Genomic DNA, 14575 nt, shown 5'->3' on the forward strand with positions numbered 1-14575 from the left:
TTAAGTCAACAAAACGTGAGTTCCGAAAAGCTCTCCGACGTTGGAAAAATGTGACAAGTTCAAAATGCAACACGTGAGATAAAAAATAATCACCAGCAGCTTTGGAGGTGAGTTCCAAAGCTGACATCAAGTTCCTCTTCGCATTCTAACCCTATCGATGTCACTTCGTGGGAAAGACATTTTTCCTCGTTTTTCTCCGACGATACTCCTCCGGTTGAAGCTACCTATAAACATGCTCTCCTCCGCCATATGTCAAAACCTAACTATCGGATTAGCTTTGTCATTGTAACACCTTCAACTGTCCAGACCCGAATTCGTCTAACAAAACCTGGTAAAGCCTCAGGATATGATGAGGTGCAAACTGAGCGTGTCTTAAAGAAGGGCAAAAACCCAAAGGTTTGTGAATCGTGCAGACCAATTACTATTTGCTCCACAACTGGTCAGCTTTTCAAAAGATGATCTTTCAAGAAATAAACACCAAATGCGACCATGGCGACAACCAGTTTGGATTTCGCGAAGGCTTAGGTGTGTCTGATTCTACTGAGTCACTTTCTCAGTAGAGGCCTCCCCCAGGCCACTCAGCGCGTTCCCAGGTGGCGGATAGGGGAACGTCCTGTAGATATGCAGGGCACCTCCCGGTAGGGAGGCGCGGACCTGGAGGGGACCCGGTCTCTGGGGGTCTTGAAATATAGCTGGAGCCCTCGCGTCTGGGGGGTCATAAATTCACGTGGAGGAGGTGGAAGGCCCCTCTGATGTACACTGGGCAGGGCCCATCGGCGTATGGATACGTCCCGCCAGTCACAAACCTTCTCCCAGCAATGGAAAAATTGCAGGTGATGCAGGACGCCAGATGGGCGCATTTTCGGTAGTAGATATAGCCGGCCTCTGCTGGGGATGGTGAGGAGTGGCTTACCACCGTCCTGAAATTAGCCAAGAAACCTCCTTTCTGAATAAAAACTATGAAGTACAAACGATCAAGAACGGGAACCAATCCTACTGCGTTTGGGGCAACCGAGGAAGTTTCCGCGTCCTGGGCAACCGACGATCTGACGACCGAGAATCTCGTGAATAGAGACCCTTTAGCAACGCTTATAACTCCGAACCCGGAGGTTATTATTTCCCCTAAATTGATTTTTATCCATTGGAACCCTGAACGTTTGCTAAACAAGGCAAAATAGATCTTGTCGTAAATGAACTAAAGTTATATAAATGGGATATTGTGGGACTTTCAGAAACACATCTCCCTACCACTGGCGAAGAAACGATCGGCAACACTAGTCTGATAGTGTCTGGGAGAACCGATGGCGTCTATCGCCAAGGTCTTGGATTTTTGATGTCGAGTAAGGCATGAAGATCCCTGATTTCCGTAACGCCTGTTTCAGAACGGTTGATTATGATAAGAATGAAAGGATCACCGATCAACATCACGATCATCCAAGTCTACGCTCCTGAAGGCAGCAAACCAGATGAAGAGTCTGACAATTTCTACCTTCAACTGCAAAGCCTAATTGACGTAGTTCCAAAAAAGGCCTTGTTGTTGTCATTGGCGACTTCAATGCTATTGTTGGTAACGCTTCTGCTGGAAACGAAGATGTTATGGGTAAATTTGGCCTTTGACGACTTAACAAGAGGGGAGAACGCCTCATTGAACATTGCAGTGACAGCGATCTAGCCATTACCAATACTCTCTTCAAACACAGAGAACGTCGAAAGGCGACAAGGACCTCGTCGGATGGAAAAACCCGCAATATTATTGATTACGTGCTTGTCTCTAGGCGGTGAAACCGTCTGTGCTATATAATATCACCCTTGCAGGTGGCGATTTCGATAGCGACCATTCCCTGGTCATCTGCACTAAAGATACACCTGAAATCTTCCGCAAAGCTGAATAAGAGACCCGCTCGTTTCAACACACATCTTCTCCAAGACCCTCAAACCCGCCAGACCTACATCGATGAACTTTACTCAAATATCGGACCTTCTTTCTAATATTCCTATAACTCTATCTAAAGAGGATATCGATAAACTGGTCACATACTCCTCTAAGATCATCAGCGAAGTAGGGATATCTGCCCTAGGAACCAAAAAGGGTGATAAAAAGCCTTGTATAAACAAGGAAATTACTTTATTATGTGCTGAGAAACGAACACACTAACACGGGTCAGACAGAGAGAGCAAGGACAGATGTAAGCAGTTGAAGCGTGCTGTAGAAATACCCACACGTAGAAACCGTCGCACCTACATTATAGACAAATGCGAACAGTGTGAGTCTGATCTTAAGAAAGGCGACTCCTACTTTATGTAAAAGAGAGTTCGTCAGCTAACAAGCAAGAAAAGTCTCAGTTCTTGTGCAATGCTAGATAAAAACAGCTCCCAGATGCAAAGCACAGAAGGTATCCGATCGAGATGGATGGAGCATTTCAAAGAAAAACTTAATCCTGATATCCTTCCAAACCCTGCTGTCCTGGACTTTTTCCCATTACTGTCTCAAACCCCAGCCCACCTCCTCTCCGTTCTGAGGTCGAAGACGCCGTCCAAGCACTGAAGACTACAAGGCCCCTGGCCCGGACGGAATACAGGCAGAACTGCTGAAAGTCCGGTGTGAACCACTTATAAATCTTTTCCATAAGATTGTATCCGCTGCCTGGCAAGAGGGTCATTTCCTAACTTCTTGGTGCGAAGCCACAATTATTCCGCTACACAAGAAGCGGTCAAAGGCGATATTTGATAATTACCGTCCTATTAGCCTAACAAGTAAAACTACCAAGATCTTCACCCGAATTATACTCCAACGGATCAGATCCGTGCCGTCCTTAGTCATCCAAGAATACCAAGCTGGTCTTCGCCCTGGGGGATCGACCGTTTCCCAAATTTTCACTGTTCGCCAGATTTTAGAGAAATATCTGGAATTCGGTCGCGACCTGTATCAGCTCTTCATTGACTTTAGGCAATCATTTGACCTTATTTTAAGAAATGGCCTATGGCATATCCTACTTCATTACAGATTCCCAAGATACCTAGTCGACCTTATCAAAGATGTTTACTCCAAATTTGTGAGCCACGTCATGACTAGTGAAGGTCTCACTGACAGTTTCCTGACGTCTACAAGTGTCCTTCAAGGATGTCTCTTGTCTCCGCAGCTGTTCAACCTCTTCCTCACAGAAGTCTTATCCCCGGTGGAAACAACTTGCGGCGCACATATAAGGGGTGTTCAGACAGATAAGCTAGCCTACGCCGACGATATAGACGAAATGGCTGAAACACCCGATGAACTACAAGTCGTTGCTAACGACATCCTCGAAGCCACTAGTTCTTTTGGAATGAGCATAAATGTATAAAAAACAAAGGCTATGTGCAGCTCACGAAAGCCGCAGGATACAGTTAAGCCAGACCTGGAACTTAATGCAGAGAGTATTCAGTGGGTCAACGAGTTCCCTCGGTAGTTTGATCACCAGCGACAACAGTCTATCAAAAGACAGTAAAAGACGTCCCACCCTCGCGAGTTCCAGTTCCAAAGCCCTTATGCCCATATGGTGAAGCAAGGATTTGTCTCTGCGGCTTAAGACACGACTTTTCGATACCCTGATCATCCCCATCGCAATCTACTCATGTGAAACATGGACGCTGAAGGTGGATGACAATCGTCGACTCGCAGCATTTGAAACTAAGTGCCTCCGCCGCATCGCCGGGATCACTTACCTTGATAGAATCTCAAATGTCGAACTTCTTGAGCGCCTTAAAATACAACAAACAATTCTCATGAAGATCCAGCTCCACCAACTTCGATGGCTGGGTCATGTACAACGGATGAGTCAGTCCCGTCTCCCAAAAATCACCTTCGAAGGCCAAATTCACGGTTCTCGTCCTCGTGGTCGTCCCCCGAAAAGGTGGAAGGAAAACTTAGCACCTCACCGCCTCTCGGACCTTCGTCGCCTAGCAGGAAACCGTGAAGCATACAAAAGGCACATCCACGCCATCACGAAGAAAGAGGCCCCAAGACGACCTTCAAGGACGGACGGGACTTAAGTCAAGTCAAGTAGGTGTGCAAAACGCACACGCAACTTTTTTGGCTGTTTTAGACCGCTATAAGATGCTGAAAAAGAACCTGTACGTGTGTGCAATCGACATTTCAAAGGCTTTCGATTCCATTATCCATTCACATGCTACTCTTTCTCTATTGAGAAGTGAAATAAACCCTTTTCTCCGCCGTCTCTTATAGAATTGGTATCGTAATGCGTCCATACAGGTGCGGCTAGGTAGCCAGCTGAGAAAATCCATCACCGTTGGGAAAGGTATGAAACAAGGTTCTGTGCTTAGTCCAGCTCTTTTCAATAATGCCTTCCGAACCGTTACTAAAAATATTCCTCCATTTCTAATTGAGCCCCATATTGATGTCAGCCACTTCTGTCACGCAGACGATATTTTTCTATTATCAGATGATCTCCAGTTTCTCCAAGATACAGTTGATAAAGTTTGCTCTGGGCTCAATGAGATTAGGCTTCAAGTCACTTCCTCTAAATCTGAGCTTCTCGTCTACGGTTGGTCCCAACAACCTTCCATTACTATCAATGTTGGCCCAGAAATTATTTCTGCATCGTTTTCTCTGAACTATTTAGGTCTCCCGTTTGGATCAAATGTTGAAACTACTAAAACACTTGTTATCTCGGCGTTGAAAAAAAAAGCTTAGAAAATCGTAAGGACAGCCTGCTCGAGTTAAAGGCTAACTTCAGAGAATAACCCTGGGCAGACTTTACAACGCTTTTTTCGCACCGCATGTCTTCTTCTTGGTCCGTTTGTGGAGTTTTTCACAATATCTGAGCGGAAGAAAACTATATCTCTATTCTTCCGTTTTTGTAAGATCTTGTGCAGTAGCCGCTTTGGACTCGCAACCGGTACGCTTCAAGTAGAAATAACATTTTTGATATTTCTTCAAAAATGGACCACCTTGTGGACGGGTTCCGTAAGCGTCGAGAATATATGGTCAACTTTATTACTTAACTGTATAGCCTTAATTGTGTTGCTTAAGTAGCTGAGATGTAATTTTTTTGTGAGTTTTTTCTTGTTTATTGGTTCCATTTTTATTTTATTTTTCTGTATTTCTGCACTCCTCCAAGTGCTTTTCCTGCATATAAAGAGAGTTGATATAAATTATTATTATTATTATAGTTATCAAGTCAAATTTATAAAAATTAGATACAAAATATAATTAGATATAAAAATTATCCTTTAAAATAAACCCTTCAACAGCTCTCTACGATGTTCCAGTGCCCCGCAGCGACAAAGAAAAAGAAGATGAAGGAGAAGAAGGAAAGGAGGACACATTAGTGGTACCCATGCAAAAAGAGTGATGTTCTTTCTACGTCAGGGTGGGAGAGATTGGGGCTGCATTGCAGCTTCTGTGTAGAGTTCCCGATAATGAAAATTCCAATGGCGTGCTTTTCGTTTGATCTTATGCCATTTTCGGGAGCCTGTGTTTACCCACCCCCGGGAAATATCCCCTCACGCGGAAAATGCCCTCGCGGCTGGTTGGTCTCCAATCACTTTTGACTTATAAAAAAACGGACTAGAACTCTCAATTTCTAAATCAAATGAGCAGCCTCCAAAGTTTTGCGACAATGAGGTTGAGGTGGGGATGAAAAAGGGGCAGTCCCCTTCCTATAATGAATAAATTCTGCTCAATTTGGAGTTTAGTGTTGCTCTTTACTTTCATAATAATAGAGAAGACCAGAAATAATCCCAGAAATCAAGAGGGATTGAACACTAATTTCACATTCTTGATATATTTTTATAGTTTTCTTGTACCCCCCCCCCCCCGAAAAAATAACCCCCCAAGAAAAGTCCTGGATAGGGCCCTGAAGACTATAAATCAATTCTACCTCCACCCTCCCCTCGTCTCTCCATTAAGACTAATTCTATATTTATCTGAAGGCTTAGTGAGAGTTGGGATGTTTTGGGTACTAAAATACACCCTTTGAGGCATCACCCTCCCTCCCTAACTATACAACAACTAAAGAACCCCCTTATAGAGGTTTAAAGTTCTTATATGCAAATTTTTGGAATTATAAAAGAACAGGGAATTTACCTAAGACAGTGAAATTTGTTTAGACCTTAAAACTACTTTGGCTAGTTAGGGAGGGAGGTAGATGCTTCAAAGGGTGCACTTAAATGCCAAAACATCCTAAATCTCATTGAGCCATCGGAGATACTCAGAATTAGTTCTAAGAAAGAGACAAGGGGAGGGTGGAGATAGAAATTGATGAATAATCCCCAGGGACGTATTCAGACTTTTTTTTTGGGGGGGGGGTATTTTTTCGAGGGGGAGAAAAAACTTTAAAAACGCATCAAAATCTGAAATTTACACTTAATCCCTTTTGATTTCTGGGAGTATTTCTGATCTACGCTGTTATTATGAAAGTAAAGAGTCACCCCAAAATGAGCAGAGCTTATTCCGTATAGGAGGGGGCTCCCCCTCCTCATCCCCACTTCAACCTCACCGCCTCATGGTCGTAGAGACTTCGAAGGATGCTCGTTTGATCAGAAATTGAGAGTTCTAGTCCTTTTTTTAAAAGTCAAAAGTGATTGAAAACCAACCAGTCGTGGAGGGGGGGGGTCTGGGGGGTGTAATTTCCAAAGGGATATTTTTCGGGGGGTATTTTCTACGGTTGTATTTTCCGGGGGGTATTTTCCAGGAGGGGGGGGGAACGCCTAGACCAGCCATTTTTGAGAGTTTCAGGCTTTTTTTTATTCGTGTAAATTTGTTTTCAAAGCAACATTTTAATATTAAGATTAACCGAAATAATAGTGTTATCACTCTTTAATCAGCTATAAATGGCAGTTTTTCAGACAAGGCAGTTTTTAAGTGGATTTCTTAATTTTTGCTAACTATGGGCCATGGTTCACTCTTTAATAGGTTGCAGCTAGCGCTTTGACCATGAACTGAGCAATACTTCATGACCTCGAGTCCTTGCCAAGGAGGTAGCGTGGGTTACACTTCCTTCAATATTTTTTACCTACACATTTTTTTTCTATATAATTTGGCTTTTCTGATTAAAATAGCTTCCTTGAATTTTTACACGACGCCATGTTTGGCTGCGGTAGGTCCTGATGGCTAAAAACGGCCCGCCGGTGCTTTAACCTCCAATTCATTTGGGTGTTAAAAAGGGCACTAGAAGTTGCGATTTCCTCGAATAGGTCCTTCCTACAATTTTATGATCGCTGTTTCAACACGGTGACCCTTTGTAAAAAAAAAAAAAAAAAAAAACTCAAATAAACACGCACACCTAGAAAAAAAAATATGATATTTCCAATTTTGGTTGTTATGGGAGAGGGTGGTGTAAAAATTCTGTTATGGGTTCTTCCAGAATGTTAGAATGTTAGAAAGTAGACATCCAGAATGTTAACGTATGATTTTCATGTAGATTGGATCCCATTTGAGAGGGAGCAAGAGAGTGTAATGAACGAAGATTGATTGGACAATGTCCCTCTTCGTATTTAGGGTAAAGCTGGATATAGAATTGAAAACGAAGAAAATTTCTATGTTTTTTTCCACAAAAAAGAAGAGAGCAACATTGAAACTTAGACGAATAGACAATGTTCTAGATATGAGAGGGGTTGATATATATTCTTTGATACCCTACTCTTTCAGAGGTGACGCTATAGCATTGCCTATAGTAAAGGCCATACGGCTCGAATGTTTATTATTTATTTATTTATTTAATTTTTTTCCCAGAGGCACTTCAAATGGAAGGGGTCGTCTTAGATACTTCAAAGAGGGTTCATTCGATTGAACATCGAGAGTTCTAGTGCCCTTATTAAGGGTCAACAGTGATTGGAAGGCAACTAACACCCCTTCCACGCCCACCAGTCTCCCAAACACATCCAATCAAAATTTTGACATAGCCATTTTGTTCAGCGTAGTTGATTTCCAGATGGAATTCAGATATTTGAACAAGATACTCCCCTCAAACCCCTAAGGGAACGAGTTTTAAACTGTTTCCTGGGGGATTAAAAGCCTTGTACAGAAAGCTTTGTCGTAGAAACTTCAAAAAGGACTCATTCGATTGGAATTTCGAAGGGCTAGTGCCCTTTTAAGAGTCGGAAGTGATCGGAGGGCAGCTAGCCCCCCTCTCACACCCACCATTTCCCCAAACACATCCAATCAAATTTTTGAGATAGCCATTTTATTCAACATAGTTGAAAATTCAGGGAATTAGGTCTTTTAGGATGACAACCCTCCCCCAACCTATCACAGCCCTAAGAGCAAGGGTTGAGTTATGCCCTGGGGGCATATAAGGTTTTTATAGAAAGCGTTGTCGTGGAAACTTCAAGAAGGGCTCCTTCGATTGGAAATTTAAATGGCTAATGCTATAAACTTCAGAGAGGGCTCATTTGATTGGATATTGAAAGATCTAGTTCACTTTTTAAGCGTCAAAAGATATCGAAGGGTAACCAGCCTCCCCCACCCCCCACCCCCACTCCCTTTTTTCCCAAATGCATCCGACAAAAATTTTGAGATAGCTATTTTGTTAAAAAATAGTTCTAAGAGCATACAACAAAAACTCTGGTGTCGACACAGCGCCACAGGGCCCGGGGGCAGGCGTTGTAAGCTGTGCCCTGTGGGCATATATGGTTCTTATGGAAGGGATGCTCGTATAAACTTCAAGGAGGTTTCATCTTATTGGATATTGAAAGTTTTATTTCACTTTTTAAGAGTCAAAAGAGATTGGAGGGTACTTAGCCCCCTCCGCGCCCTTTTTTCCTCAAACCCATCTAATAAGAACTTTAAGACAACCACTTTTTAAAAATAGTTCAGAGGCCATACAGCGAAAACTCCGGGGTCGACACAGCCCCCCAGGGCCCAAGGGCAGGCGTTGTAAGTTATGCCCTGGAGGAATATATGGTTCTTATTGAAGGAATGCTCGTAAAATCTTTAGAAAGGGATCATTTAATTGGAAATTGAAAGTTCTAGTTCTGTTTTTGAGAGTCAAAAGAGATTGGAGGGCAACTAGCCCCCCCACCCCACCCCTTTTTCCCCAAATGCATCCGATAAAAATTTTAAGATAGCCATTAAGTTAAAAATTATTCAAAAGTCAGATGTCGAAACACAAACTCAGGTGTCGACACAACCCCCCAAGGCCCAGAGGCAGGCGCTGTAAGTTATGCCCTAGGGCATGTATGGTTCTTATGAAAGGGATGATCGTATAAACTTCAGAGAGGGCTCATTTGATTGGAAATTGATAGTTCGAGCTCACTTTTCAATAGTCAAAAGAGATCCGAGGGCAATTAGCCCCCCCCCCCCCCCGCCTTCTTTTTCCAAACACATCTGATGAAAATTTTGAGATAGATATTTTGTTAAAAATAGTTCAAGGGTCGGATTAAAAAAAAAAAAACTCCGGTGTCAATATAATTTCCCAGGGCTTGGGGGAAGGCGTTCTAAGTTATGCCCTAAAAGCATGTATTGTTCTTATGAAAGGGATGCTCGTATAAACTTCACAGAGGGCTCATTTAATTGGAAATTGTAAGTTATAGTTCACTTTTTAAGAGTCAAGAGATTTAAGAGTAACTAGCCCCCCTCCCCACGCCTTTTTTCCCCAAACCCATCCACTACAAATTTTGAGACACCCAGTTTTTTGAAAATTATTCAAACATTAGATAACAAAAACTCCGGTGTCAACACAACTCCTCCGGGCCCGGGGGTAGGAGCTCTTAGTGTTGTCCTGGGGGCGTATAGATAGATAGATCGTGTATTTCAAAAGCCCAAGAGCCATATACACACAAAAATTTATGAAAAATAAAGAAATCACAATAGAACAAATTACGAAACACACATTAACATGATACATAGCGAAAAATACTTTATGGTAATTTATCGAGAAAATACGCTTAATTCCATATAATTAATAATAATTAATTGTAAAATCTTTTCCTTCTTTCTAATCCCTTCTCTATGTAGGCACCAATACGAAATATTGTGGTTGGATTACTACTTTGTAAAATTCCAGGAAGCAGCAAAACAATCCCATGTAAGGAATTTTTCCTTAAATGAGAGAGCACCGGGCACTTTCGGAGAAAATGGTCCAAATCTTCGTCCTCATCCCTACAAAGAGGACACACATACCGACATTCAGGATTTACTATTCCCCTGTCGAACACCATTTGCCTGCTCTGGATTGGAAGGCAATTCGCCCTAAACTGAATCCATCGACACAAAATGATAGCCGGTAGATTAAATTTAAAATAAATTTCCTCTCCAAAACTAAGTTTAACCTGATTATAATGCTTCAGTGTAGCAGAATTTAAAACCAGTCCTTGCCATTACTGAATCTCTTGACCGTCTAAGATAAATCGTACCTGGCTTACTAAACTTGTTGGTAGATCACGGGAACCAAGACCGTCATTCCATAAGTAGGGCATTCCCACTCTTTCTAGTAATGACCTAATTTGGGATGGCCACAACTTTTTCGAACCATAACTCAACATCTGATAATAAGCAGCTCTTACTATTCTATCTTCATTACACCTAATGAGCTTCAACCAAAATCTAAGCATCAAAATAGACCTACGTAGTTTTAACGAAAACAGGCCCATATAACCTTTCAGAATTTGTGAATGAGTGGTCTGATGTAATCCAAACAGTCTTTTATAATACCGGAGCTGGAGGGACTCCAACTTCTGTGCCGCTTCTCCGCCCCAAATCTCTGCTCCATATTCTATTACTGGTAAAATTTTTGTATTAAATATTCTTTTATGCATTTTTAGGTTTTTCATTCCCATTATTGCCGGATTTCTAAAAATTGCAGACATGGCCACTTTGCCTCTATTAATTATTTCATCAACATGACTCTTTAAACTTCCATTTTCCGATAAAACAAATCCTAAATATTTTATTCTTTTACTTACTTTCAGTTCCTTATTTTTAAATTTAAATCTATAATTATCTTCGCCACTTGCTTTCCTTTTTTTAAAAATAACAACTTCCCTCTTTTCAACATTCAGCCTTAATTTTTTCATCTGCAAATATTCTTCTATAAGACTCAGAAGCGTCTGCAGATCTTGCGATGTACTAGCCACCAAAGCAATATCATATGCAAATAATAAAAGTGATAGTTTATGGGTCCCTAGACTAACTTTCGGAGCCCATCTATTCTCTAGAAAATGAACAATGAACAATAAAAATATTAAACAATTTAGGAGAAAGAGTGCTGCCTTGTTTTACTCCCAGCTTAATATTAAAAAGCCTAGAAAACCTGTTACCAACTAACACGATTCCACTCACACAAATATACATACTCACTATCAACCTCACAAACAAATGAGGGAGGCCAATTCTAAACAGGGAATCCTTCAATAGCTCTCTGTTGACACTGTCAAACGCCTTATGGAGGTCCAGAAATCCCACATAAAGACAATTTTTTCCCTTTCCAAATTTATCAATTAATGCCGTTAAAATAAATATTGTATCTACCGTCCCGTACCCTATCCTAAAACCTCGTCGTTCTTCATGTATTATATTATTTGCATTTAACCATTTAGAAAGCCTGGTATCTAGTATTTTCTCCATTACCTTACTTAAAGCAGGGACAAGCGCTATTAAACGATAATTCATGTGGAACTTAGGGTTTCCTCGGAGAAAACTATCCCCCCCCCCCGTCTACACGTCATATTTTTCTCAAACCCATTCGATTAGAACTTTGAGAGAGCCCTTTTTTCAAAATGGTTCAAAGATTATAAAACGAAAATTCCGGGGTCGACACAATCCTTCAGGGCCCGAGGTAAGCGTTGTAAGGCTCGGAGGGCATATATAGCTTTTTTGGAAGGGATGCTCATATAAACTTCAGAGAGGGCTCAGTTGATTGGAAATTGAAAGTGCTAGTTCAGTTTTTAAGAGTCAAAAGAGATCAGAGGGCAACTATCCCCCCAACGCCTTTTTTCCCGCAAATGCATCTGATAAAAATTTTGAGATATCCATTTTGTTAAAAATAGTTCAAAGGTCAGAATAAAAAAAAAATCCGGTGTCGACACAACCACTCAGGACCCAGGGGCCGGAGTTGCAAGTTATGCCCTAGGGACATATATGGTTCTTATGGAAGGGATGCTCGTATAAACTTCAGAGAGGGCTGATTTGAATGGAAATTAAAAGTTATAGTTCAATTTTTAAGAGTCAAAAGAGATCGGAGGGTCCCTACCCCCCCCCATGCCCTTTTTCCCCAAACCCATCCGATATTAATTTTGAGACAGCCATTTTTTTTAATAGTTCAAAGGTCAGATAACAAAAACTTCAGCGTCGACACAGCCATACAGGGTCCGGGGGCAGGCATTGTATGCTCCGACTTGGGGCCGTATATGGTCTTCGTGAAAGGCATACTCGTATATATTTCAGAAAGGGCTCACTTGAATGTATATTAAAAGTTCCGATTCATTTTCTCAGAGTAAAAAAAATCGGAGGGCAACTAGCCCCTCCCGCCCTCCACGCCACGCCGTTAGGTAACGCTACAACACTATATGCAGCATCATCAGCCCTTGTGCAGCTAGCCAGAGTCAACTACAGCAGCAGCGTTCACTTTATGCTGCTATTCACTTCTACTCCGTAATAATCTATATTTTTTTATTCTGTTACTAATCTTATGCAATGTACATATTTGATTTGCCGAAAAACGAAAACAAAAAACGAATACACAGGAAGGAGCTTCAAAAATTTCTGGTCAATTGTACTTCCAACCCAAAAAAATGCTATAAAACATGGAAATTTCTACTCATTTTCATCTCAGATAGAACACATATAGTTTTGGTATTTGACAACAGGTTTTCGTATTTGAAAATACAAACACAATAATGAGATATCACCTCGGAAATCCCTCTTTTCTTCTTTTTTGCTCGTCATTGTGATTTTTTTTTTTTTTTTTTTTTTTTTTTTTTTTTTTTTTTTTTTTTTATCCAACTCTTATTCTAATGCAGACAATAAGTGTAAAATTTTCAAGGACCAATAATTCAAAACTATTGTATGCACAGAACAAATAACTTCCAGTTATTTGTGTGAGGATTGTTTTATGTGTTTGGTGTTTTTGTATGTATTAGGTGTTTTGTTATGTGCTTTTCTTTGCTGTTGGTAGAAAACATAGCCATAAAATGAAATTAGTAGCAAAAGAAACATGAACATTCATAGACAGTAGAATAGCCAGAGGAAGATACAGAGCCAAACAGCAACTTCGACTAGGGAAAAGTCGGAAAAATTATTTTTTGTCATATTGCCAATAAAATGGCCCATCCGAAACGGAGTTCAGGCAATACCCCTGCTGTTAGAAGACTCATCAAGGAATATCAGGTTTTAATGTAACCAAGGCAGAAGATAAAACACTCCCATCGGGTATTCCAGCCAGGATCCATCAGATTTTGTTTCGAGGGAGATCAAATGAATTTTGAGTGGTGTCCAAGGTAATTTTTTATGTAAAATTTGTGTTTTTTTCATTAATTTTCATATCCAGGGGGAAGGATCTAGCCCCAAACCATCCCTATGGCTACATCAGTGGTTATCACCATAGATAGCTTTCGGTCCGTTGGCGTAACTAGGCTGGGCCTAGAGGGGAAGGACTCTCCTCGTGAAGGGGCCTTTAAAAAGGGAAAGCAATTATTCAACGGACCTTTACAGAAGAGAGAATTCCAAGATTTTGCGGAAACTACGACCTCCACTAAACTATTTAGCTAGCTAGGACATTATTCAGGACCCTCCTTCGTTCATGTAGTCCCTACTTTGCCTCAGAGTTTTAATAAACTATGTGCAATAATTTATTATACGAAATATATGGGAAAATCGTAAGAATTTGGACAGTCCAAGGGGTTTTATATAGTTCACAGATCAATACATCATAGCAGATTGCAATATACATCACAATTAGCATATAATCGTGAAAGTTCTACATAATATATTTTGATTATTGGCAGCCTAGCTACGGCCGTAACAATTAAGGCATATTTAACTTGGAAAAAATGGAGGTCAAAATGCAAGTTAGCTCTTGCGCTACTCTGATAATCATTAATTTAAAACTTCTCAGAGAAACAATTCTGCGTCAAAATTTATTTCGTGCTAAAACGAAGATTCTGCAAACTATGAATTTCTAACAGCTGATAAACTGAAAGTGGAAAGAACTACTCTTAGAAACAAAACCAAAAACAACACACAAGCTTTTCAATTCTTACCGATAAAATTTTGTCTTCAACAGGTGTGGATCCTCTTCACTAGTATCAGGTAGATTGGAACTGCTGAAACAACTGGCATTTTCCACAGATGTTATTTGGTTGCTCCAAGAATTACTAATTAGCACTGGTCTCTTCTCCGATTGATCGCCGCGTGATAACACTTGTTTCAATTCTTCGTTTGATAAAGCTGACGGGCCTATAAAACAGTAACGTCCTTAAGATCTGTGTAGAATATGCCCACAGATGACTTTATGTCTTTTTTTTCTTTTTTTTTTAAGGAGGCACAAGCCAATTGTTCCAAAATTGAATATACTTAATCGGAAAATCACAGGAATTGTATTTACTTCATTTCTGACCAAATACTCGAATTTTAAAAAATCGT

The 14575-nt window shown here is 40.8% G+C and overlaps 1 protein-coding gene across 3 annotated transcripts in view; it reads right to left on the bottom strand.

The window, feature by feature from the left end:
* Positions 1 to 14575, bottom strand: part of LOC148944301 (uncharacterized) — a 149441-nt gene that overhangs the window by 91101 nt on the left and 43765 nt on the right. For all 3 annotated transcript variants that reach the window (XM_089099777.1, XM_089099778.1, XM_089099779.1), the window contains one exon: positions 14194 to 14389. In XM_089099777.1, the coding sequence (XP_088955903.1) occupies positions 14194 to 14389 (196 nt within the window). The remainder of the gene's footprint in view (positions 1 to 14193; positions 14390 to 14575) is intronic.

This window comes from Artemia sp. Qi Xiang Cuo, chromosome 14 (assembly GCF_049724085.1).
Source record: "Artemia sp. Qi Xiang Cuo chromosome 14, ASM4972408v1, whole genome shotgun sequence".
In the NCBI taxonomy this organism is placed as follows: Eukaryota; Metazoa; Arthropoda; class Branchiopoda; order Anostraca; family Artemiidae; genus Artemia; species Artemia sp. Qi Xiang Cuo.